This window comes from Colossoma macropomum, unplaced genomic scaffold (assembly GCF_904425465.1).
Source record: "Colossoma macropomum unplaced genomic scaffold, Colossoma_macropomum, whole genome shotgun sequence".
Classification (NCBI taxonomy): Eukaryota; Metazoa; Chordata; class Actinopteri; order Characiformes; family Serrasalmidae; genus Colossoma; species Colossoma macropomum.
The window spans coordinates 52,567,614-52,595,236 of NW_023494789.1; the positions used below are offsets into that span (position 1 = coordinate 52,567,614).

The window sequence follows — 27,623 nt, forward strand, 5'->3', positions numbered from 1 at the left end:
CCTTCGCAAGTGTTGTACAGACAGTATATGGTTGGAGGGAACAACCACACAGCAAGTACTGCAGCTAACGTTAGCTCGGCTGTAGGTTAGCAAACTGTCGCTACAGTTGCTGCTGTGAAGCTAAACAGCTGCTATCACAAACATTAGCAAACAGGACAAAACGTTACTGACCTGTTGGATCTGTGAAACAGCAACAGTGAGTTAATGCTGCCCACCTGTCCAGCAGGAGCAGAGCAGCCTCCTCATCCCTTTTCATGCATTTCAACTGTAAGTGAAGCTGAAGTCGGCTTTTTTTTTTTTCACCAGCTTCTTGTTTGAATTTTCCTGTTCCGCCTTAAATGGTGCACACACAATGCAGTGACAGTGACAATGGTGGTCACTGTCGGGGAGGGAGGGCCGATGTTTTCACCGGGCAGGTCTAACATGCACATGCAGCCAGACTGGCCATGAAAGCAAAACACAGAGCAGCTCAGATTACACACACACACACACACACACACACACAGGGGGGCGTGGCTTCATTCACTTCTTCTCGCACCATTACTCCACTACATCTTTACACAGAAAATAGTTGTTTGCTGCTGTATTTATGTTTAAAATGTTGTATATAGAACCTTTAAACACACCTGATTCAGCTCATCAGTTAATTAGCAACACCTACATTACTGAATTCAGAGCGTTAGATGAGGGTAAACGCTGATCTCCACAGCTCTTTGACCCGGAAGGTCCCCAGTTTGACACGCCTGCTTTTACACCTGAACCAGTCTATAGCGTCTGTGTCCTGCTCTTCAGAGAGCAGCATAAACCACTTACATTTCTCACCTGTAGTTTGTTTCTCTGGTGGGATGAACACTTTGACCAGGACTTCCTTCATAGTGACGCGTTTTGTACTGGGATGCTTTATAACGTCACCTAAGCGGACAGCGTTTAGAGAACAATGCTAACAGTAAGAGAGTGACGGTGTCTCTAAAGCCGTGTGACTCGGCGCTTCTGTGATTCATCATTTGTAGAAGAGCAAATGTCAATTTTCCAGCTGGAGCACGAGGAAGAACCTCGACTCCCATCGTCTGATTCAGAAGATAATTACCCTCCAGTGACCTATAAAGGAAATTACAGTCCTTTACTAACACGCTGAGTGGATTTGTACGCCGAGCTGCCCGCAGGGTTCCTGTGTGAATCATTTGTGTTGATGAAGCTTAAAGAAGACAAATAAATCCAAACAGTCACTTTCACTAACTATTCTCTGTAGGAATGTAGACTGATTTCAGTCTTCGTGACCATCAGCATGACCTTGTATAATAAGACAGTGCTGTAAACTACTGCAGTGAGGAGCGTGTTGAGCTGAAAACAGGCCAAAGCAACTCAGCATCACAACACATCTTTTTTATAATTAGTAACATCGGCACTCATTCATTAAAGACAACCTGAAATCACAGTGGACCTTTGTTGCCCTGGTCAGTTTGTGCCCTTGGTCACATTAAGCAGAATCCATTGTGCTGCATCATTTAAAAGACAAAGTTCTTGTTTCTCTGATCTTTTATCAAAGTGTAGTGATTTCTGCCGCCTTTAAACGCCGTCTGACATTTGGTTGTGTTAACGTGTTCCAGAAGGCGGGAAAAAAGATACTAAACATTGATATCTGAGCATGTCGAAGAATAGAAATCAAGTCCCGCCCACAACGTGACCCACCAGAGTAGCCCGTTTCCCTCAGAAATACATCATGTTAAGAAAGAAAAATGTGTTCTGGTTTCCGATTCACACTGACTACAAAGCAGCGTATAGTCAAATCTGAAAAATACTTGATTGGGGTTAAGTAATCAAAATTATCATCAAAAATATCAGTAATGAGTGTAAAAATAGAAAACTGTGATAATACTAAAAACCACAGTAATACTTGTAATAAAATGGTGCACTTATTTTTTTTATATGCACACTGATAATCAAATACTGCAACGCTGATAATCAAATACTGCAACGCTGATAATCAAATACTGCAATGCGTTCAGTTTAAACACTCGTTGAGCTGCACTTTGTCTTTAGAACATTACTGTTCGTACAATAAATAGCAGTGAGAAATTCTGTTAAATGTTGTTTTCATGTCTAAGTTTCTGCAAGGCTTCCACTGGCCAGCTTCCTGTTTTTCAGTCCACCTTAAATGGAGCAGCAGTTTGTAGCACCTGTAAGAGGCAGCAGAGTGAAGCTGCACCGTTTAAGGTGGAACAGAGAAATTCGAATAAGATGCTGCTGAATAAGAAGCCAGTGTCAGCTTTGTGCAACTGCAGCTGAAGTCAGGCTGCACTCAGGTGGCCATGCTAGGCTAATGCTAACCTCAAGGGTTCTTTGCATCGTGAAAGCGTTCTTCAGATTGATGGAGAAATTGTCTTTGGTTCTATATAGAACCTTTTTGAAAAGGGTCCTATAAAAAGGCAGAGAATAGATGAACCAAATCTAAACGTTTCAGCGCTGCTTACGGAACATTCAGCAGCTGCATCTGCACATTCTGCACGTTCTCCATGGCTGCATGTTGATTGCACGATGATTTGAATCTTGCCGTCACCCCTTCAATGTCATCACCCGCTCAGACTCTCATTTCAGTTCCATATATTAATCTGACTCTGATATGCTCTGATTACTGTAATTAATCTGAAATAAAGGACTTGGTCTGGATTTGCAGAAGCAATTATAGCAGCGATTATAAAACCTGCTGAACGACTGGAGCGTTATTGCTGTGTGACGCTGCGACCCAATCAGCCCCACCGTCTCCATCAGTTACGCTCCGCCTCATCACCGCTCCTCAGCTCTGACACTGGATATCATAAATATTGTTATTGATATCCAGCTGTCCTGATTGGGTCTGAGTTCGGCCTGAGAGAAGTAATTGAGTGATTAATCCTTTGGCACAAAAAGTAGAGTCTGATTTGATCTTGCGAGGCCTGTGAGGTCGAAGCCAAGGTCAGCTAAACTCTCCGCTTAGAAACCCAACAAGAAGAGATTAGGAACGTCCCGGTACGATCCAAAGGAGCCGATCCAGGTACACAGTTAAAAAGATTCCTTAAAGGCAGCCATGAGCTCTAAGAGCCGTTTGCATGCTTAATTGTTTCTTCGCATGGTGAAACGGTTCTTCAGACCGATAGACACTGTGTTGTATACGGTTCTGTATAGCAACAAAAAGGGTCCTGCTATTGTGACAATGTCAAGCTTGTAAAAATAGCAGAACCCTTTTTGGTGCTATATAGAACCATCCAAAAAGATTCTATATAAAACCATATGCAGCACTTTCAGTCTGAAGAACCATTTAAACATGAAATGGTTCTGTATACACACTGTAAAAATGGCTCATCAGATCAACCTAAAAATGACAGTGTAGTAACAAGTAACTGAACTAGTTTTATTCAGCTCACATTGTTGAAAGAATCATTCAAAGTGTTTATTTAGGTTGATCAGATGAGCCGTTTTTACAGTGTAGAGCTCATGATTCAGAGTAGAACCATTCCCTTTACTAAAGAACCATCTTTTTTTAAATTTAGGGGTGCTCAATCCTGGTCCTGGAGATCTGCCATCCAGCACACCTGATTCAGGTACTGAAGGCCTTCAAAGTCTATCACTGCCAGGTGTGTTGGATCTGAACTTCCCAGGCTTGTAGATCTCCAGGACCAGGATTGGGTTCCCCTGTTCTACATTTACGTTGACCTATTTCTGATCCTTTCTTGTTTTTTTGTGTTCTACTTACTTCACTGTCACAGAGAAAGAGTCTTGTGGAGTGAATGGACAATGTGACACCCTGCAGCAGTGAGGAACGTCTGCAGAAGATCTAAACATCTGTAACTGTTGTACAGCGTGAACTATATTATCTGCACCTCCTCAGATTCACTGTGTTTGAGCCACGTTTCTTCTGAACACTGGCATGTAAAATGTGAGCGGGCGGCGATTACGCTTCTGATCTAATTTCAGATCTTACCGCGAGCGGTTCTGAACTAAAAATGTTCTACTCAGAAGTTATCAGGAACACTGCATTCAAATCGGTGAAGAAGGAGCTGCTGCTGCAAACGTTACAGCAGTGTGAGCCAATTCACCACACTGTAAAATTACTATTATCACTGCACAATTTGCAGCACTTTCATCACAGTTTCAGATTCTTCTCATCCTCCACCACCTTCTCCATCTTCTCATTCTTGTCCTTCTCCTCATTCTTTCTCCTTCTCATCTTTCTTCTTCTTACCTTGTTGTTCTGCTTCTTCTTTCCTTCATCATCTTTACCTTCTCAATCTTGTCACACCTTCATTTTCTTCTTGTCCTTTTCCTTCTCCTCATTCTCTTTCTCCTTCTTGTCTTTCTTCTTGTCCATCTTCTCCTTCTTTTTTCTTTTTCTTCACTTGGTCATTCTGCTTCTTTCTTCTTTCTCCATCTTTTCCTTCCTCATCTTCTTCTCAGTCTTGTCACTCACCTTCTCCATTTTCTACTTCTTGTCTTCCTTCTTCTCCATCTTCTCATTCTTTTTCTCCATCATCTCCTTCTCCATCTTCTCTTTCTCCACCTTCTCATTCTTTTTCTCCATCATCTCCTTCTCCACCTACTCATTTTCAATCTCATTCTCCATCTTCTCTCTCTCTTCTCCTGTGGTATCACCGTAGTCACCTGACGTTGCTGTGCAGCATTTGAACATCACTGGTTGTCAGTAATGATTCAGTGGATTAAGATGAAGTAACTGGTAGTCAAATCATCACAGGGGGCAGTCAGACCTGATCACACACCAAATTAAACACACTATAAAAGACTAAAAACAAAGTGATGAAAACAAAACATCAGATCGGATCAGAATCAGCTGATAATCAACCTTAAAGTTCTTGGATCTCTGAAAAGAACAGAACCTCCTGACGGATCAGACTGAGTAGCGCTGAGGGTTTGAGGGTCTGATCATCAGTGATGGATTCTGCTGTGAGCTGGTTTGGAGTGAAGCCACGCTGAGGATCCAGGAGGAGCCGGTTATATTCCGGTGATGCCGGTTATATTCCGGTGATGCCGGTACACGTCCTGGCTGGATTAGAAGGAAAAGGCTGGAGTCATTGTTTCTTCTGCCAGATGTGATGAGGAGAGTCTGGAGGGTCTGGCGGCTCTCAATGATCTGCTGAAGCTGCGGCTGCGTTAGCTGCGTTACAGACAGAGGATGAGCTGAATGAAGTCGGACGGCTCTCTGATCAATTCCTCAGCTTTTCTGCTGTATTAGTATATTTGGTCTGCAGTAATTACTGCACTGAAACATCAGCTCAGATAGCAGGAGAGCAGATTAAAGCATCATAGAGGGTAATTAATAAAATATGGACTCTTCCTCAGTGAACTGCTGTCAGGAGTGTAGCCTGTTTTTACCCAGCGTGCTCTGAATGGAGATCCTGGTTATTTCTTCTCTGAGCTGCAGTGTTTCTCCACAGCTCAGTCAGAACGATGATCAGCACAGATTAATGACTGGTTCTGTTCTGAGTGAGTTTCAGAGCGAGCAGAAGGAGGAGTGTTACTCAGTGAAATAAAGCTGCTGCAAATGAAGCACATGTGCATAATTACCGTCCTGCTTTCTGAACACACTGCTTCCTCAAACTGCAGCTGGATTTAAAGGCAGGAGAGCATATATATATATATATATATATACACACACACACACACACACACATACACACATACCTCACTCTCTCTCTCTGTGTATTTGGCCCTGTGGCACACACATTTCCTCCTCTCTCATCTCCTTCATCTCTCCTTTTCCTCCCTCTCTCTTCTCTGCTCTCTCGTCTTTTAAGACTCCGGCGTCTCTTCAGGTCATGAACATCAAAGTGAGAGAGTCAGTAACTCTCTGTGAGTGAGGGGTGAGGGTGCAGTCTCAGAGCAGCGCGACGCAAAGAGAGGAACAAAAATATAATAACAAATACAATCTGCTCTAATTTCACAGCCCATTAACAGTGTGTTCATTTATGTGTTTATTAATAGTTTATAGATGTCTGTTAGCTGAATGAGTGAATTAAGGAAATCACTATGGAGATTAAAGTGAAAGTCCTTTTACACTAAACATCTGAAAGTTTGTAGACGCCAGTGTTTCTTCTCCATGGCATTGATCAGAGGGATTGTGGTCTATTAAGGGCTCTGGGCGCCGCCCTACTGGTCACCATGAGCAAACAAATATATATGTCTGCTATCCAAACAAAACCTCAATCTCCAAAATGCTTACAGGAGAAAAACATACTTTACTTTCAGTGTAAGTCAGTGTAACCAGATGTTTTTCCAGGTCATTTTGAGCCGTTTCTTTTGTTCCATTCATCATGACATTTACACACAATGTAAAAGGGCAGCAGCCATTTTCAAATTATGTAAAAAACTGAAAAATGACAAATAAATGAAATGAAAATAGGTTTTGTTGTTCAGAAAATCACGGCCAACGTCCTTGTTGAAGCTTTAAAAACCGAATCTCCAGGTGAGCTGATTTCCTCGCAGAGCACTCCGGCTTCTCTGGAGAAATGTTTATGTTGGGCTATTTTAGTTTCATTCATACAAGGACTTTTATGTTGAAGAACCTGAATGTGGGGGAGTGGTGGGTTCTCCTGAGTAGAACAGAGGGTTGTGTTTTCAGCTGTTAGCGCTGGAGAGGCTGTGTTTGGCGCGTTTTCAGCAAATTAAAAATAAAGCTGCATTATAAACCTTGAATCGTCCAAATTTCTCCCAAAAACCCCAAACATTACAGTATTCTGCAGTACGCCCTTACTGACGGCCGACACTGACCTAAAAAAATACGAAAAAAATAAACATCCTGATCCCAAAATTAAAAACCGAATACCTACCCAACGAACGAATAACCAGATAGTCAAATATCCATATATATATAATAATAACATTCTACCACATTCTGACCACCTCCTTGTTTCTTCGCTCATTGTCCATTTTATCAGCTCCACTTACTATATAGGTGCACTTTGTAGTTCTACAGTTACAGACTTGGTTGGTGGACTATTCTCAGTCCAGCAGCGACACTGAGGTGTTTAAAAACTCCAGCAGCACTGCTGTGTCTGATCCACTCGCACCAGCACAACACACACTACCACCACGTCAGTGTTACTGCAGTGCTGAGAATGATCCACCACCCAAATAGTACCTGCTCTGTGAGGGTCCATGGGGGTCCTGACCACTGAAGAACAGGGTAAAAGGGGGCTAACAAAGTATCAGAGAAACAGATGGACTACAGTCTGTAACTGTAGAACTACAAAGTGCACCTATATAGTAAGTGGAGCTGATAAAATGGACAATGAGTGTAGAAACAAGGTCATAATGTTATGCCTGATTGGTGTGTGTGTATTATATATATATATATATACACACACACACACACACACACACACACACACGTATGTAAACAGGTATGTACAGTGTGCTATAGTATTTTAAATGATACCAGTCCAGTAACTTTATTACTGATGTGTGTGTCTTGGTTATTCTGGCTGTTATGATCTCTCAGCTCTGTGGTTAAAGCTCTGTATATATTGGCGTTTCACTTCAAAAGACTTGCATCATCTTATTTTTGGAGATTTCCGATATTCTGTGTTATTTGCTGAAAGCTGGGCTGACTGTGCTGAACAGGCTGGTTGTGCTGAGGTTCAGTCAGTCTTGTGCTGGTCGTTTAGGCTGATGTGCTCGATGCTGATAGTTTGTGCTGCCGTGTGTTTTTGTCTCATGAATCTGGCTTGTAGCTCCCTACTTAAGGAGGGGGAAGCAGAACTCAAGTAGCTTTATTGAGCATCATGAGAACAGAGGAACCTGCATAAATAAACAATTAAGGTTATAATATGCGGAACATGATTTCATCAGCTGGGTCGTGGATGATTTATAGCAGGTATGAAGGCAGTGGAGCTGCTGTGGCTGAGTGGAACAGGATCAGTGACAGTGTGAATTTACACTAGATGTTGCAACATTGCTGTGAGGATTTGATTGAGCATTAGTGAGGTCGGGTGCTGATGTTGGACGGTCAGTTCTGGATCAATAATCATCCCAAAGGTATTGAATGGAGCCCCATCACTCCAGAGAACACAGTTCCACTGCTCCACAGCCCAATGCTGGGGGGCTTTATACCCCTCTAGCCCACGCTTGGCGTTGTTCATGGTGACCTTAGACTCGTGTGCAGCTGCTCCAGAGTGTCCCATTCTATTGGTCAGTGCGTTTCTACGGAGATTAAAGCTGTGTCAGCAATGGGTGACCTTAAACTCAGAACTACAGCATTGAAAAACTGACCACACATTTGTCCTGTATTCAGACCTCCCTTTGGTGGAGAGGTAGATTTGGGGATGTTGGGGTGATTCAGGGCCCTCAGAGTGGATTTCTGCACCCTCAGTAGAGCTTCAGGAAAAAGTCAGGCCGTCTAAAAGGAAATAACTCCTGGCTAAGACCAGTGAGGCAGTGCACAGATAACCTTTAGGTGCAGTGAACAGCTGCGGTAGTGCCTAAGACTAACTAATCTACACAGCCTGGGGTCGACACTGCCCGGCACCTCTGCACACCACATTTCAACAAAATTTTTAATGATCCTAATATGATTAATTAATTTAATGATTTTTCTCTTTTAATCATGTTTTAATCATGTTTTTAATTTCTATTCTGTAAACAATTATGTAGTATTTCAACTTAAAGTAAGTAACTGGGTTCATTGAAGTTCAAATAGTGAGTTAACCCCTTACATGGTCAGAGCCACCAGCAGACCCAGCGTTTTATTACACACTTCTGTAATCTAAGAATAGCTCAGCCAGTTTGCACTGAAGTCCCTGTAGTTAAAGGATAATAAGCTGTAGTATGTAATAATCCTGGGTTATGAAATGCAAAACACAAATTATTCCTCTGTTAACTTAATACTGCAAGTTCAATGAACTCAATTTCAAGTTAACCTGGTTACTTCCTTTTATAATCTGCATGACTTTTTATGCAGTGTATGTCTGAGTCTGCGGGCTGAGAGGGTCACTTAGCTTGGACATTTCTGTTGCATTCTTTTTCCATTTTAATAAACATGTTTAGCTGGAAATGGAGCCAATTAGACAAATCAGATTTCGCTGGAATTCATTCAACTGTGAGATTGCGCTGTCACAATCATAACATTTTAGCTAATGATAAATTGTCATATAAATAATTGTAATTAAAAAATGTTTTTTCCTGTTCATTTTTGTAAATATTGAAATAAAACCTAAAGCTGCCAGATTAGCTGATTAGCCACCTTATTACTAGCTTTGTTTATTATATCTACACTGGTTGTATTGTCTAATAAATACTCACATGAACATCCGCGCTGTAAAAAATGGCTTTATATCATAAACAATTAAAATAGTTTTATTCAACTCAACATTTTACTTTGAAAGAATCATTAATTTCCAAAATTCCCCCATAATTCACTGTGTGAGATGTAATCAGAGAGATTCAGAGTGGTTTGGTGTGAAATGGTTCAGATGTCTTTACAGTGGTGGTGATAGGAACCAGGGGTCGCCATGACTACAACACAAATATAGACATTTTATTTACTATCCAGAACCACCAGTGAACCTACACGAGTCTTCTGAGTTTATATGGAATGTTGATGATGGAAAATAGTGGAAAATCTGAAATAATAAGTTTTCTTTGGGGACTATTTTGCCTCACAGCGCCCTGCATGTATCCCTCCACCATGAATAGATTAAAATACATTTTAAGCCAAAAATCTATCACTATGGCCTGGTTATGCATCAGGCAGTGAATTCATAACCATTTCATGTAGGAACTTTCTGTGAGGGAGCTTTTAGAGGTGGATGTCTGGTTCCTATCACCACCACTGTGAACAGTTCTGACTCAGTAAGTTTATCTAGAACAGAGCGTTTCACACCAAACTACTCTGAATGACTCTGTTTACATCTTAACCACTTAAAATATGTGGAATGTTTGAAAATCGATGGTGTTTCCCTTTCATTTTGCACGCAAGACTAACTAGTGAGATGGCGTAAGTGGCCAGCGTACATTTTTATACCAGTCTACCCCTGTAGAACGTATACATCTGGAACGTACGTGTGAGGACTGTTGTGTGCAGTGTACAGAGAGAAGCTACACTGCTGTACTTTTCTATTCATGTGAAAGTTATTGAACTTAAGTGATTTGGTCATCAGTCATGACCAGCTGTGCATTTCATTATACTTGTGAATAAGCCCTCACCGTCCCAGTGTGGACCCTCATTTAGCTCTGCTGCACTCTGACGGTCAGACAGAACATCCAGCAGTTCACTGCCATTTGGAAATAAAGCGATGACCGCCGGATCAAATTAGCCTCTGGAGAGCCTCTCTCTTCAAATTAAAACCGACAGCAGGTGACACTCACAAACTCATTAAAATACCTCTGGCGGTGACTGGCCTTATCCCGGGCCGGAGAGCCAGGCCGATAAATTAAACATTCCTTCCAGGGTCGGGGGTGGGGGGGGGTGTTGCTTCTGTCCTCGTCGATGACTCAGTTCAGGCATTTGGCTGAAGAGCTGAAAGGCTTCTGGCACTGACCGCAGCCGTATGCGCCAGCTCTGGTGCCGTTTGCTGACCACAGACCGGAGTTAGTAACAGTGTAGATCATCCAGAGGATCAGAGAGTTCTCTGAATACACTGTGTTAGAAAATACAGACCCAGGAACAGCCTCTGACGGAATAAGAGCCACAGATTCATTCAGTCTAGTTGGATTCACAGTCAGTAGAGGAGAAATAATTCTGAAACCAAGACCGAAACCACAATACAAACGTCCGCAGCCTCGTGGTTCTGGAACACTGAATATTCACCACAATAATCACCACGATAATCACCACGATAATCACCACGATAATCACCTACAAGCCTCTAAAACTGACGCCTGACACTCGTACATTAAAGCTCGAGTGTGAGAGACACAAAGCAAACATTCAGCAGCGTTTTTATGAGGCTTCCTTTTACGTTGGCTTTCCGTTTCCTATTTGTCAGCTTCTTTTTCAGATTTTCCAGTCCCACCTTAAATACTGCAGCAGTTACATTCTGGCGCCTGAATCTGCAGTAACTGCTACGCTATTTAAGGTGGACTGGGAACATTTGAACAAGAACCTGGCAAATAAGAAGCTGATTTCAGCTTCATCCTGTTTTTGCTGCGCTCACTGAAGCCGCTGTGGGCTTTACACACATTCGCCTTTGTCTCATTAGGGTTAGAAAGACATACGGACATTTATTTATCAATCATTTCTGTTTTTACTGTTTTGCCCTGTGAAAACATTTTAGGTTCACTTCAGTTGTTAAATGTTGTTCTTGTTAAAAGTGAAGGGACATCCAGAGTAATACGCCACTGTTAATCTACAAAAACAGGTTTACTTTAAAGGTTCTATATACGACATTTTAAACATTAATATAGCATTAATATAGGAAACAACTATTTTCTGTGAAAGACATCATGGAGTAACAGCGCCCTGATCAGAGAATGAAGTCATAGCCGGTCCGGCTGCGCATGCATGTTAGTCCAGCCCTGTGAAAACATCGGCCCTCCCCATGTTTTGTTTTGCCCCCCTTAGACAGTGACCGCCCACACAGCGTTGTGCATGTACCACTTAAGGTGGAACGGGAAAATTCATACCAGAAGCTGAGGCACCTGAATATTTCTGTATCATTTAAGGTAGAATGGGAAAATCTGAACAAGAAAGCTGGCGAAAAAGAAGCCACTTCAGCTTCATTGAGAGTTAGAAAGCATGAAAAGGGATGAGGAGGCTGCTCTGTTTCTGGGCAACCTTAACTTATTCTTACTGTTTCACAGAATCAGCAGGTCAGTATTGTTTTGTCCTGTTTGCTGATGTCTGTAATTGATTAGCTTCGCAGCAGCAACTGAAGCGACAGTTTGCTAATCCACAGCTGAGCTAACGTTAGCTACATTAATTGCTGCGCTGTTGTTCACTCCAATGTTATGGTCTTGGTATTTGTGTGTGCAACATTTGTGGGGAGTTTTAAGGCCATAAAAGATCAAAGTGTCCATGAAAAAAAGACAATGCATGTCCATGAATTTGGGGGGCGGAGCTTCTGAAGGATCACTGAAAGGAGGGTTGTGTTTGTTTTGCTGTCCTTTAAGCATCCAAAATGGTTTTATTTGACAAAAAATTACATAAATACACTGTACTGTGATATTATGTGTGTATAATATATATATATATATATATATATATATATATATATATATATATATATATATATATATATACATATACACACTGAAACAGTCAGTAATCTGAATTATCCCACAATCTAATATCTATAACAGGTAAATCACAACAATATTCTATTAATTTGTTCATTTTTGTTTACGTAGTTAATTTATGTGAAGTTAATCTACCAACTTTAGTGTTCTTCTTTTCATGGGTCCAAACTCGTGATTTAATAAAACCCCTTTTTCTTATTCATCCTCATACCCTAAAAATAAATAAATAAATAAGATAAAATAAAAAAAAATAAATAAATAAAAATCGAGGTCTGAACCGAACCGTGGGTTTGGAGAATCATTACACCCCGACTCATCAGGCTGGTAGTCAACCTGTTTTACAGGATTTGCCAAAATCTCAATCCCATCCATATGGTGAGCGCTAGTCATTAACGCAGACACTCTCGCTCTAACTCTCTCTCTCGCTCTAACTCGCTCTCGCTCTAACTCTCTCTCGCTCTAACTCTGTCTCTCTCTCTCGCTCTAACTCTGTCTCTCGCTCTCGCTCTAACTCTGTCTCTCGCTCTAACTCTCTCTCTCGCTCTAACTCTCTCTCGCTCTAACTCTGTCTCTCTCTCTCGCTCTAACTCTGTCTCTCGCTCTCGCTCTAACTCTGTCTCTCGCTCTAACTCTGTCTCTCTCTCTCGCTCTAACTCTGTCTCTCTCTCTCGCTCTAACTCTGTCTCTCTCTCTCGCTCTAACTCTGTCTCTCGCTCTCGCTCTAACTCTGTCTCTCTCTCTCGCTCTAACTCTGTCTCTCTCTCTCGCTCTAACTCTGTCTCTCTCTCTCGCTCTAATTCTGTCTCTCTCTCTCGCTCTAACTCTCTCGCTCTTAGCTGGTGGCTCAGCTCGTGTCTGGCAGGCGTTTAGCATGCACACTATCGACTGTTGATCTTTTCTGATTCACTTTAATCCACTGGAGTGGAGCAGCAGAGGGCACAGAGCGATTTAGGTGATGCTTAGAGGTGGCATTGCTCTCTCTCGCTCTGTCTCGCTCTGTCTCACTCTGAAGGCCGTTAAACACCAAACCTGATTGGCAGACCTGCGCACAGACAGCTTGGAAGGCTCAAGGCAACCTGAACATGAATTAAACATAATTTAATTCGCAGCAGAACATTAAAGCACTAATATTACTGTCTGTCTGTGGATTTGAACTCCAGTCACCAGCGTGCAAAGTCACGACATTACTTACATCACTGTGTTCAGCTAGAACTCGATTTCAGAGTCTCATTTAAGGCTCAGTTCCTTACAGTAATGAAGTTGGTGGTTATTAACATCCCTTCATGCTGGCATTATGTCTGGTCTTCCTTCATAATGAACACATTATGGAATGTGATGCTTTTTTAAAGAGATTATCAGTAGTTTAGCACTCCAGTCATTAAATCGCTGCAGTGGCTTCCTGAGTGTGAAAGGATTTTAAAATGTCTATAAAGCACTAAATGGTCTCAGGTCTGAAGACATCTCTGATTTACTTAGACGTTACGAGGCATCCAGGCCCCTCAGGTCATCTGGGACAGGTTTACTCTGTTCCCAGGATCAAAACCAAGCAAGGAGGAGCATCTTTTGTGTTGTGTAAATGGGCTGTTTGTGCACAGAAACGAGATCTGATCAGTCTGGATGCAGAAGCTACGTTTGAAAAGTGTGAGTGTAAACGTCGTGCTGTGTCTTGGCTGGACGATGCCCTGATCACCACTATCAGGTCACAGTGATTGGATGTTTATGGCAAGTGTTTGATAGGTGGGACTGGTGAGGTGTTATTATTGGTTAATATTATTTTGCCCTGCCCACTGGTGCATGGTGACATCATCTAAAATTAGAAGTGGGGATAAAGTCGTTACATTTTGATGAAAGATTATGGAGAAAAGTATTTAGTGTTTTAAACAATATGAGGAATCATGTTTAATCTGAATATGCTGCATCCATTTACTCTACTCTTCTCTCTCTCTTTCCTTTTTTCGTTCTAAGCCTTCTCCCATTGATGAAAGCAGTAATACACCATTTCCATGTTGCTCCATTCTGGGTGAAAACAAACCCCGTCAGAGTGCCGCACCAAATTGGTGAATACTAGTGACACCATGCGTAAAAGCGGCTGTGTCGCATTTTGCACATCTAACAATAAAAAAACCGTTTATGATTTTTTTTTACTTCCCCAAATAATTACTCTACATTACAGCCTACCTGTAGGCTATGTTTACAGGGTGCTAGTTAGCTTGCTAACCCCATTAAGCATGTTAATGTTAGTGATGTCATTAATTTACAGTACCGTCACATCAGACAGACGACCAAAACAGCACAATAGATTCTCTTAATCAAAGAAAAAGTGGCAGATGTTGGAAATACAGGAGCTGGTCATTAGTTGTGTATGTCAGGATGTGGCACCTCTGGCTGCTGGGTAGGGTCATTCGTCCACTCTGATGGACTGAAAGGACACTCGTCAGCCCCCATTTCTGTTATTTTTTACTATAATACAACTGATTGTTAATTAGCAGCAGCATAACAATTGTTTGCCTGACTGGTTGCAGGACTTGGGCTCCTAATACACTATATGGACAAAAGTATTGGGACACCTACACATCACACATTCTAAATCCATAGGCATTAATATGGAGTTTGCAGCTGTAACAGCTTCCACTCTTCTGGGAAGCTTCTACAAGATTTTGGAGAGAGTCTCACCCAGACCTGCCTTTATGGAGCTGCTTTGTGCACTGGGGCTCAGTCATGCTGGAACAGGAAAGGTTCTTCCCCAAGCTGTTCACACAAAGTTGGAAGTGTACAGTTGTCCAAAATGTCTTGGTGCTGAAGCATTAAGATTCCCTTCACTGGAGCTAAGGGTTCTAGATCAACCCCTGAAATCATCATCCCTCCTCCACCAAACTCTACAGCTGGCACAGTGCAGTCAGGTAGGTAACGTTCTCCTGGCATTCGCCAAACCCAGTCTTGTCCATCAGACTGACAGATAGAGAAGCTGATTCATCACTCCACAGAATACGTCTCCACTGATCCAGAGTCCAGTGGCGGCGCTTTACTCCACTCCATCCGACGGTTGGCTCTGTGCTCGGTGATGTAAGATTTTCATGCAGCTGCTCAGCCATGGAAACCCTGCCATGAAGCTCCCGGTGCAGTATTAGTGCTGATGTTGATGCCAGAGGAGGTTTGAACTCTGCAGTTATTGATCAGCAGAGCGTTGGTGACTTTTATGCTCTGCGCTCCTCAACACTCAGCGACCCGCTCTGTACCTTTACGTGGTCTGACGCTTTGTGGCTGAGTTGCTGTGATTCCTAAACGCTTCCACTTCTCAGTAATACACTCACAGCTGAATGTGGAAAATCTGGGAGGTGATTTTATATACCTGTGGCAATGAGACTGAATGAAACACCTGAATTGAGTGATTAGGAGGTGTGTCCCAATACTTCTGTCAATGTAGTATAGCTATAAATCAGTAAAATGTAATTATTTGCTTTCACCTAAAAAGGGGCGGGGCATTACGCATGGGCACAGTACACGGATGTGCTGCTCTCATCTATTCCTCGTTCATTCCTCCCCATTCTACTGCGTATCCAAGCTTTTCTTTTCTCATTCTGGCCGTTCCAGCCCCTCTGACTCTCCCCGCCCAGCCCCCCCTCTCTGCGTGGGCCTGATGTGTACAAGGGAAAGAGGCCTGGCTGCTGGAAGGAGAGGCCTAATGAGGAATGTATTGATTTCCTATAAGAAGGATTTAATCAAAGTCCCTCGACACATCCAGAGGGACAGCGGCCTCGCTGCAGCACCAAATTACACTTCATACACCATCTATTTTTCAGCCGCGGCGATAAATGGAGCTGCCTAGCAGATAGATGAGGGTCTCTGTAGCTCGTTCATCATGCCCAAACAAGGGGAGGAAAGCAAAGTGATTGAGACGGGCGGGAACAACAGCCAATGATGAATGGCCTTGGAGGAACCGAGGGGGTGGGGCAAGAACCCACCAATTACAAGATGGGGGTGTAATGAAATCTCATGTAAGTCAGGTTAATGTGCAGGTCAGGCTCTCCAGCAGATTCAAACATCGTGTTATTGCTCAGATTACGCAGCTATGAAAATGAATTAGACTATGAAAATGAATTAGACTGAGTCTGTATTTTACTTTGCCTACATAAAAATCCACTGGGTTTAGTTCTGTACGAGTCTCTCTGATGATCACAGCCCCTTTAAGGCCAATCAGAAGCCCTGCTGGTGGAGATCTGCATAAATGCGCTGCATTCAGTCGTACAATGTTGATGGATGTGTGATGATCATGCCTCTACTCGAGCAGATTAATGAGTCAGTTTTGATTTTTGTTCCTATTTCTGCTTTGTTGGGTTTAATTTCATTCTGTTGTGTAGGTTCAGCTCCTGTTCTGCTTTACTGTTGATCCCTCGTCTCACTTTTGGAGCTTTAGCATTTTATTTTAGACCAAAACATCCAAAAGAGAAGAACAGAGTCTAACAAACTTCAGTTCCTATTCGTCGTTTGTTCCCCAGCAAATTAAACCCAGTTGTCTGTTCCAGCTTGAATGGTGCAGCTGTTGCATTCTGGCCCCTCAGTGTTCCTCAAACAAGGAACCAGTTTCAGCCTTTGTAGCTCCTGCACTGAAAGATGCTAGATGTTCTAAAAACGTGCAGTGGATCCTGAAGTTACTCTTCCTTCTGTGTTTTGAGAAGTTATTTTTACTTTTGCTTTATTTCGCTGCTGGAACAATACTTTTACTGTAGGACGGCTTTAGACTACACACTCTAAAAAGAGGGTTCTTCGAGGGTTCTTTAATAAGGGTAACAGTTCTATTTAGAGCCGTGAGTTCTACACGGAACCATGTCAGGGTTCTTTGCATGGTGAAATGATTCTTCAGACTGTTGGAGAACGTGTTGTATATGGTTCTATATAGAACTTGTTTGAAAATGGCTGTATATAGCACCAAAAAGGGTTCTGCTACTGTATAAGCTTGACATCATAACAATAGCAGAACCCTCAGAACCATATACAACTCCCAAAACCCCTCCTAGTACAACCGAAAGCCCTCCCAGTCAATCATACTACCGAGTGTGAATGCATGAGGCTAAAGTCTCATCAGGATACAATCCAGATACTGGACACAGGAAGTGACCAGGTGTAAACGGGCTCTTTGCTGTTCATGACGCACAGGGTTTGTTCATGTGGCGTTACTGATTAGGTGCGGCCGGTTTCTGGACGCCGGTTCATTCATGTTAATGTCAGATTTGAGTCACTGACCTACACAAATGTGAACCGTCCTGTTAGGAAGATCAGATCTGAGCAAAAATTACAAAATGAGAAATGAGGCTTGTGATGTAAACATAGCCTCAGTGTATTGTTCATACCCCTCTCTCTCTCTCTCTCTCTCTCTCTCTCTCTCTCTCTCTCTAGTAAAATTCAGGAGGCGTCTGTGTTTTTCAGTGATGGCGTGAAGCCTAACTACGTTTACAGCACTTTCAAACAGCAGATGGTCTAAAATGTGCCTGTCTGCATTATTCAGGACTCACTGCAAACAAAACAAGACCCTCCTTTTAAACTGCTGCTCTCTGACAGGAGGAAAGAGAAGAAATCTCACTTTTTCAGCCTTTAACAGAGAACAGATCAGCTCTCAGTCCTCAGAGGGGGGGTCGATGGGGGTTCAGATTAAAGGCTATGCCAGAACAATCAGCTTCTGTCTCTGGTCTTCTTAACTAACTAGAGCTGCAGCACTGCTCTGCCTCAGGGTGGCGCTGTAGCAGACTGGTTCACCCAGTTGGTCCTTCGTAGCCTAGAAACTGTAACTCTGCCCGGATTCCTCTGAAACACTTTACAATGAGCTGCAGCAGATCTGTAAATCTGAAAACTCGCCCAGTTTCCCAAGAGTTTGGAGTGAAGAGTGACTGTTCCTCATTTCTCACACTGAAGACAGAAGAGGAGACGAGGAAGATCTCAGTTACTGTGAGGAAGAGCGCAGAATCGCACTAGAACAGAGACTCTACAGAAGAGGAGACGAGGAAGATCTCAGTTACTGTGAGGAAGAGCGCAGAACCGCACTAGAACAGAGACTCTACAGAAGAGGAGACGAGGAAGATCTCAGTTACTGTGAGGAAGAGCGCAGAACCGCACTAGAACAGAGACTCTACAGAAGAGGAGACGAGGAAGATCTCAGTTACTGTGAGGAAGAGCGCAGAACCGCACTAGAACAGAGACTCTACAGAAGAAGGATTCTTGAACCAAACGTTGTGTTGCATTTGAAGCATCAGCACCGCTATGGAGAGTTAGCAGACAGAACACGGGACCCCCGAATAGCAGGGGGGATTTCACACACTGATTACAGCGAAGGCTAAACTGACCCACACAATCATGACTGGTAGAGGCACCGGGCAGTAAGCGAGCTTCAGATCCAAACCAAAGAATCCAGATAACTCAGTGTCAAAGAGGAGCAGAGATGACAGTCAGATGATAGAAGATAATAAGTCCAGGTAATCAGGTAAAAAACTGGAATGTAGATGATGGTAAAACAGTGCAAAATCTCAATAAAAAAAAATACATTTTTAGTTCAAAATCTTCTCAGAACTATCATAAAACAGTGTCTCAGTCATCAGGCAGTGAATTCATAACCATTTCATGTAGGAACTTTCTGTGAGGGAGCTTTTAGAGGTGGACGTCTGGTTCCTATCACCACCACTGTGAACAGTTTTCATTTTATACCAAACCCCCCTGAAAGGCTCTGTTTACATCTTAACAATGTAAATAAGCAGATATTTAGAAGAATTCAGGAACATCAGGAACATGAAATATGTTCTTGGAAAAGGATCAAGATGTTACTGTGTAGACACATAAGCTGCTGGCTGCCTTGTTTGTATCGACGTCTTGTTCCCATCACCACCCTTATTTACATCCGGACTAATTAAATATGCAGAAGTTTGGGAAAAGTCAGTGGAATTCTAGTTAAAAAACAAACCTAAAAAAGCCACCCGACAGCCGGCGTGTGAGGGTGCTCGCAGCGTGCAGCTCTCGGCCGATGTGTTTCGCGATGGTGATGAGGGTGACCGTGTGAGACGTTTACTTCTCTGCCCTGAACAACACGCACTCTTCACATCATTAAATCTGTATTAACTGTGGGCGAGAGGAGAACTCCGGCGCCCCCTGAGGGTGAGATATCTCCCGGTTGTCTGCCTCAGCGCGGCGGTGTCGTGCCCTCCGGCTGAGCGGAGCCACGAACGCCACAAAGCACTCCGCTCTGTTCGTTCAGCTGTGTTCATCAGGAGATGTGCAGAGTCAGCCTCGCCCTGGGCCACCGTTCACCGTGCTGAAGCCTGCCTCTTTAATTATGCGCCTCTGCTGCGGAACAGGAAGGGCGGAGCCACTGAGAGAGTTTATCAGTGACAGCAGACGGACCCTGTGGCTAGTCTGAGGTAAGCAGTCCTCTCTCTCTCAGGACCGGCCACGAAGGCATCTATGTAAACGAAGATGTCTGGTTTTGGTCTGCTGTGTTCCTCTCAGCCTCCATCTGGAGTTAAGAGTGAAGGAGGTTTTCTGAGGACAAACAAAGAAATATCGTCCCCTTTTCCCCGTTATGGCTTCGCTGTGGCTTCTTTCGGGGCTGCATCACTCTGCGGGTTCGTTTTTCTCCCAGATGTGTCACTTCAGATCAGAGTTTAGAGTGCATTTACAGCAGTAAGCACAGCATCTGATGTGCTTTTGGAGCTAATCTAGACTGTTTGAGCTTTATTAGTGGAGAGAGAACATTCCTGATGAACCATAACCACGCGAAGCAACCATACCGTCATGTGAAAAGTCTGAAACTCCTGTTTTGGTGGTTTTCAAATTGAAAAAAACACGTCCTGTACAGAGAAAGTGCATAAATATGGCATTTTTCTGCTCATTTTAGTATCTCTATTTTTGCATAGGCCATATTTTAGGTCCCCAGTGTGTAAATCCAGTAAAAAGACAGCACATTAGAATGTTCTGTAGATGTTCTCTGCAGACGAGACGTGGAATTATTTTCACAAATCAACAAATACATGGAATTTGACCGGGGCGCCCAGACTTTTGCACACGGCCGTACCTACACTAGATGTGGACATCATTGCACTTTGTGGGACTAATAAAGGATTATCTTATCTTATATATGAAGAAATCAGAGATGCAAATATGGTTTGAGGTAAATAGTCACACTGCGACTGTGAAGTCCTGTTATGTTCATTCTGATAAATATTTTATAGTTTATATAGTTTATTAGCCTCTGTAAGGTCTGCTAACACAGCGTATCAGCAGCTCAGCAGGCTGTTAGCAGGTCTGTAAAAAAACAGCCAGAATATTTATAAATATTATATAAACATGTTTATAAACGTGAGCGCTGTCGCTGATCACTGATGTTGGGATATTAAAAGCAGAGTAAGTAAACAGCGACACTCTCAGGTGGAGCTGTTTATTTAGCAGTTTTTATGTTGTGTCCATCCAAAAATGGACAGAAGAGAGAGAAGAAGGTCAGAGAAGTGGTTTATCTGAGCTGATCGGTCTCTGACTGGTTTGGCAATACAAACCAAACGAAACCAGATCTGTACAGTAAACTGTATTCATAACTAATCAGTGACTGTTTCAGTGGTCAGGACCCCCATGGACCCCCACAGAGCAGGTACTATTTGGGTGGTGGGTCATTCTCAGCACTGCAGTAACACTGACGTGGTGGTGGTGTGTTAGTGTGTGTTGTGCTGGTCTGAGTGGATCAGACACAGCAGTGCTGCTGGAGTTTTTAAACACCTCAGTGTCACTGCTGGACTGAGAATAGTCCACCAACCAAAAATATCCAGCCAACAGCGTCCTGTGGGCAGCGTCCTGTGACCACTGATGAAGGACTAGAGGATGACCAACACAAACTGTGCAGCAGCAGATGAGCTATCGTCTCTGACTTTACATCTACAAGGTGGACTGACAAGGTAGGAGTGTCTAATAGAGTGGACAGTGAGTGGACACAGTGCTTAAACATTCCAGCAGCACTGCTGTGTCTGATCCACTCGTACCAGCACAACACACACTAACACACCACCCAAATAGTACCTGCTCTGTGAGGGTCCATGGGGGTCCTGACCACTGAAGAACAGGGTAACAAAGAAACAGATGGACTACAGTCTGAAGCTGTAGAACTACAGAGTGAAACTATACGGTCAGTAGAGCTAAAAAAGTGGACAGAGTGTATATGTATATATAAGGTAGGTGGACAGTGAATGCAAACATTCAGCCTTTGTAATCGTATTTCCTCCTGCCGGCCTTCTCACCCAGCATCAGCGCATACCGCCACACATACCGCACACACACCGCCACACATACCGCCACACACACCGCCACACACACACACCGCATACACACCGCCACACATACCGCCACACACACCGCCACACACACACACCACACACACACCGCCACACACACCGCCACACACACACACCACACACACACCGCCACACACACCGCCACACATACCGCCACACACACCGCCACACATACCGCACACACACCGCCACACATACCGCCACACACACCGCCACACATACCGCCACACATACACACCGCACACATACCGCACACACACCGCCACACATACCGCCACACACACACACCGCACACATACCTCACACACACCACCACACACCGCCACACATACCTCACACACACCACCACACATACCGCCACACACACCGCCACACATACCGCACACACACATACCACACACACCGCCACACATACTGCACACCCACCGCCACACATACCGCACACACATACCGCGCACACATACCGCACACACATACCGCACACACACATACCACACACACCGCCACACATACTGTACACACACATACAACACACACCGCCACACATACTGCACACCCACCGCCACACATACCGCACACACATACCGCGCACACATACCACCACACATACCGCGCACACACACCGCCACACATACAGCACACCCACCGCCACACATACCGCACACACATACCGCGCACACATACCACCACACATACCGCGCACACACACCGCCACACATACAGCACACACACACCGCCACACATACAGTACACATACCGCACACACATACCGCCACACACATACCGCCACACATACCGCACACTCAATAACTCAAGCAGCTGAGGGAACAATCAATACTGTCATCCCTCTCTCTGTCTCCCTCTCTCTGTCTCCCTCTCTCTGTCTCTCTCTCTCTGTCTCTCTCTCCTTTTCTACTGCAGAATATGATCCACTCTGACCTTCATGCGTCCACTGGCAGTCAGCATTCATTCCACTCAGCTAATTATTGTGCAGATGATGGTGAAGCTCTGAGTAATAAGGAAGACATCAAACCCCAACAGGAAGTCAGAGACAGACAGACAGACAGACAGACAGATGTGCAGGATGGACAGAGCATTACCTCAGACACTCGTTTACTTAGCCTGCTTTATTCAACTTAGACAACAGAGAGAGTGAGAGTGTGTGTGAGAGAGAGACAGAGAGAGAGAGAAAACAGAATAAACAGAATAAAGTAAAGGAGACAAAGAATTTACTCATTCATTCACCCATTCATTCATTCATTCATTCCCAAAAGAAGTGTGATTCACTCATTCATTCAGTCAGCACAGTAGTAAAGGTGATGAAGGAATTCATTCAGTTCCAGGGGCAGTGAGGAAACTAAGTGCATGACTCCCCCTAGTGGGCTCAGAGTGAACTGAATGCCTGACATAACAGAAGATCTTCATTAGAGCTTCTCACAGTTCAGATCTACTGTAACCTGAAACATCAGACTTCAGGACTCAGCTGTTCAGAGATTCTGAGACAGTGACACTCCAGGAAGAGGAAGACCAAAAGTTGTAGACGGACAAACACTCTGATTTGTTTACAGAAGGCGAAAGAGCTGAAAGAGTCTGAAGATGAGTCAGTGTTTGAGCGGAGAGGACAGGAAGGAGAGCAGTGATGATTTATGCAGATTAAAGGTGATGTAGTCTGTGTATAAACGCTGTTTGATCATTACAGAGTAAAGCTGTAATAACAGTGATGTGCAGGTCTGTAGACACACAGGTGCGTCTGCACACTGACTGATCCTACAATCTCACAGCTCTGAGGCCTCAAATCTCCACAAGGTCACTTTCTTGACCTCCAGCTGTGTCTTCTAGGCAGCCGCAGCACCAGGAGGTGCTGAAATCGTTCAGTTCCCTGTTAGAAACCCTGAAAATGTTGACTGGCCTTTTCATACAAGTGATATACATTTAATTAGTTCATAAATCTGTTCCACCTCCCACAAGATATGCGGACACATGCATAATTAATGTGTACACACACACACACACACACACACACACACACACACACACACACACGAAAAGCACACAGTAGACTGATACAGGATCAGTCCTGCTCTAGAGTTCTCATCAGAACATTAACTGACACACTAAGGGTGTTCTCACACCTGTCCTGAATACCTGAGTCCGCACCCAGGACTGAGGTTGTTTTGGGGGAGGAGCTCATTATAGTTGATTTGCTTTCACACACAAGAATTCCATCTGTGGATCAGTTGCACAGTTCCGTACGTCACTCCTCTGTGTGCAGGTTTGCAGAGTGGTCAGGACTGGCTTCATCTGTCTGCTGCTTTTTTAAACACAGTCAAGAGGTGAAGAGCAGCGTGTTAAATAGAGTAAAGCAATCACTAAATTATGTGTGTAAACAATATAAAATGATAAAGGTAAACGGTTAGTCAGGCTAATGAAGTCATTCTAAGAAGCTGTGAAGCAGCCGATCACAACACACAGATTCTCGTAGGCTGAGCCCGATTCAGGCCTGATTCACACATCTGTGTGGCGAGAGCAGCGCAGAAAGTCCTGTTTTTCATTTCGGCGCCAATGTTAACTGGTCAGTGCTTTCACACAGGCTGCGGTGTGTGGAGAACAGACTGGGCACCATCTTTTTTGTGCATCAATGAAAGTTTAACAAAACCATATAAACTTAATGTTGGCTCTCTCACCAGATCACGAGTTTGATCCCCGGTGATGCTACAGCCGTCTTTGGCCGGGAGTCCAAGAGAGCACAGTTGTCCTCGCTCTCTCTGGGTGGGCAGGATGCCCCCCGTCTCCCCCATCACTCAGCGCGATGCTACCCAGCGCAGGCGTCTGTTAGCTGATGTAACAGATCTGGCGGTCAGCGTGTCCTCCGAGCGCGTTCGGTTGTACAGTGACGCTGCGTTAGTGGCAGTTTGAAAAGATGCAGTGGAGCTTCACAGAACTCAGAGGAAGCCTGTGGTTGACTTCACCCTCCTAGGGCTGATGGTATCGTGTGACTGGGGGAGACTAACTAGTGGGTGGAACTGGATACAACTAGATTAGGGAGAAAATTGGAGAAAAAAAAAAATCCCGGTAATTCCTGCTCACAGTGAGCCTGATGACCAGTTACTCAGAGTGAGCCTGATGACCACGACTGACCTGTTATTTCAGCAGAGAATCCTGTGTTTGTGAACAGACTGTGTCAGATATCACATGTCAGTTCGCCTTGACGGACCTGTGCGGGCGGGAGCGGGACAAATTATTCCGATTTTCTGTGGTAGCGGGATAAAATGGATCCGGAAAAACACCCTAAAACACTGATCTGAATCAGTCACTGAATATATAATCACTACACTTTGACTGTCTCAGGGGATTATTTTGGGTTTAAACATGGTTCAGCTCTTATTCTTTCCAAAAGACAGCAAAAACGTTCAGAACAGCTAAAATACCAACTGCTCCCACTTTGAGTCGGCTTCATCATCAGTTACAGCACGAGAGTTTATCGCCACCGCCTGGTCGTCTTTAGAGCTTTTTTCTATTGCTTGTAATTTATATTCTAATTTATTATTTATCATGAATCACCTTAACTACCCATTTTTATTATTGTCTCATTAAACTGGGTGTTTTAGTCTCTAAATCATTTCAATATTGTACATTTTTTCTTGAGAGTGAAAATATAAGCAAAAAACTCATTCTGGTCTCCAAACGTTGGAGCAACATTTTCCGTTCTCCTTCCGTTTCCTTTTGCTTGTAAAACACTATGAATTGCAATTTAAATAGTTTGAAAGGTGTTTTTTAATTGGTTTAATTGATTCATTGATCAGATATGCACTTGAATTTTGTAAACTTCATTTTGAATCTTCATACCGAACAACTAGTCACCCCTCTCAACCCTTTCCAAGTAATTTTGGACCCTTTCTGTTGGTCCATCATGAAATTTTAACACAATGTAAAGAGTAACTGCAGTTTTCAAAATCTGAACTCATTAAACACACTTATGTTTCTATCAGAGACACAGTAAAAATACCATTACTGACTCTCTAATGGGCCAATCTGGCATCAGTTGCCCGTTTTAATAAACAAATCTAATAAAGTCCTGCATTGAAAGTAGGAGGCGACCAGCTGTTCAGCACAGTGGGTCATGCATAATTACGCTACAGCATTTTAACATAGAACTGCAACACAGATCAGCCAAAATCGAAGATCACACAACTCTGCAGCCCAAACAATGTAATATCATAACATAGTGATCATAGTTATGACTGTGATTAGGCTGATGAACAGTGTAACAGCATAAAAATCAATACAATATTAAGATGAACTGGTAAGTGAGGTGTGTATACAGTAGAGCTGAGTGGGCGGGGCTGGAGCTGGTGTGAGCCAATCACAAAAGAAAGAAAAAGCACTGAGTTCAGTTCATCTCTTTGTCTGAGCCCGAATATAGCAGGAAGGTCATCACTCGTCAGCACGGACGCTCGCTGAGGACATTTCAGAAGGACAGAACTTTAAAACGGTCTTTTATCTTCCTGGTTTGGGCCGAAGTTCAGCAGCAAATAACATCAGAACCATGTGATCAGAGTCAAATGTCACAAAAATTTACTGCAAAAACAGCAAAAATGCAGCATTTATAAAGAAGCAGTGGCTTTAGACTGAACTCTGAGAGAGAGAGGGAGAGAGAGAGAGAGAGGGAGAGAGAGAGGGAGAGAGAGAGAGAGGGAGGAGAGAGAGAGAGAGAGGGAGAGAGAGAGAGAGAGAGAGAGAGAGGGGGGGGGAGAGAGAGAGAGAGAGAGAGAGAGGGGGGGGGAGAGAGAGAGAGAGAGAGAGAGAGAGAGGGAGAGGGAGAGCGAGAGAGAGAGAGAAGGACAACGTTACTGTGAATGTCTACTCCACCTGTAATAGTTGTGTAGTTTTAATTAGCAAAAACAGTCATAATTCATTTTAACAAACATATTCCGACCTCTCTCCATCCCTTACAGTTAAACAGGCTGTTTATATGGACACGTATGAACTGAAGATAAGAACAGAACATTTGGAAACTTCTATATTATAGATTCTATATTATAGATTGTGATTGTAGATGTGTGATGGAAATGTGGCCAAAACATAATATTACAATACTTCAAGCCGTTGCTGCATGACATGGTTTTTCTAAGGTTTGATAAGTTGGAACAGATGAAAAAAGATCCAGTAGTGCTACATAAAAAAATACAATCAAAAACTATAAATATAGTTTAATCCAAAATGATTTCTTTATTCTATATTTACATTTACGGTATTTGGCAGATGTTTTACACAGGTAGGTGAAGGCAGTGTTAGGAGTCTTGCTCAAGGACTCTTATTGGTATAGTGTAGAGTGTTTACCCAGGCAGGGACTGAACCCCCAGTCTACAGTGTAGAAGGCAGAGGTGTCACCCACTACACTATATTTATTCAGAAATTAATGTATCACATGGGCTCAGGAATATTTCTGAAAATACTTTAACACAGTTCATCTCTGCATCTACAAGAGCAAGTTAAGACTCCAGAAACGCCGCCGAATTCTCTGGGCTAAAGCTCATCTGAGGCGGATCAGTCAGGAGGAGAAATCATTCAGTCAAATGTTTCTAATTGGGTTACAAACAGTCTGTTGGTCCACATCAAGGAAACTTTGTTTTCTGTAGCTTTAAAAAAAATATATGTGCCAGGAGATAAAAGAACTTTTAAAGTAACTTCTCCAGTGTGTTGGCACAGCGCAGCTCTTCTGACGTAATAGATCAGAAAAATGCTGAAATGTTTTTTATTACCAGCGAGTGGTAGAGTGAGTACTGATGATGATGATGATGATGACGACGACGACATGATTAACAACACGCTCTCTGCATTTCTGACAGAGCCAAGATGTCCCTGAAAGTCCAGACCAGCAACATCACCAATAAAAACGACCCCAAATCCCTCAACTCGCGCGTGTTTATCGGGAACCTGAACACAGCCGTCGTGGCCAAGAGCGACGTCGAGACCATCTTCTCCAAATACGGACGCGTGTTGGGCTGCTCCGTCCACAAAGGATACGCCTTCGTTCAGTATGCTAATGAGAGACACGCCCGTGGGGCCGTCATCGGAGAGAAC

General features: G+C 43.4%; 1 protein-coding gene across 2 annotated transcripts in view; it reads left to right on the forward strand.

Annotated features, from left to right (window-relative positions):
- The window catches only part of raly (RALY heterogeneous nuclear ribonucleoprotein), a 102,761-nt gene that overhangs the window by 33,430 nt on the left and 41,708 nt on the right, over positions 1-27,623 (forward strand). For both annotated transcript variants that reach the window (XM_036571616.1, XM_036571618.1), the window contains exon 3: positions 27,389-27,623. This exon is cut by the window's right edge and continues 28 nt beyond it. In XM_036571616.1, coding sequence (XP_036427509.1) covers positions 27,396-27,623 — 228 coding nt within the window. In that variant the 5' untranslated portion in view covers positions 27,389-27,395. The remainder of the gene's footprint in view (positions 1-27,388) is intronic.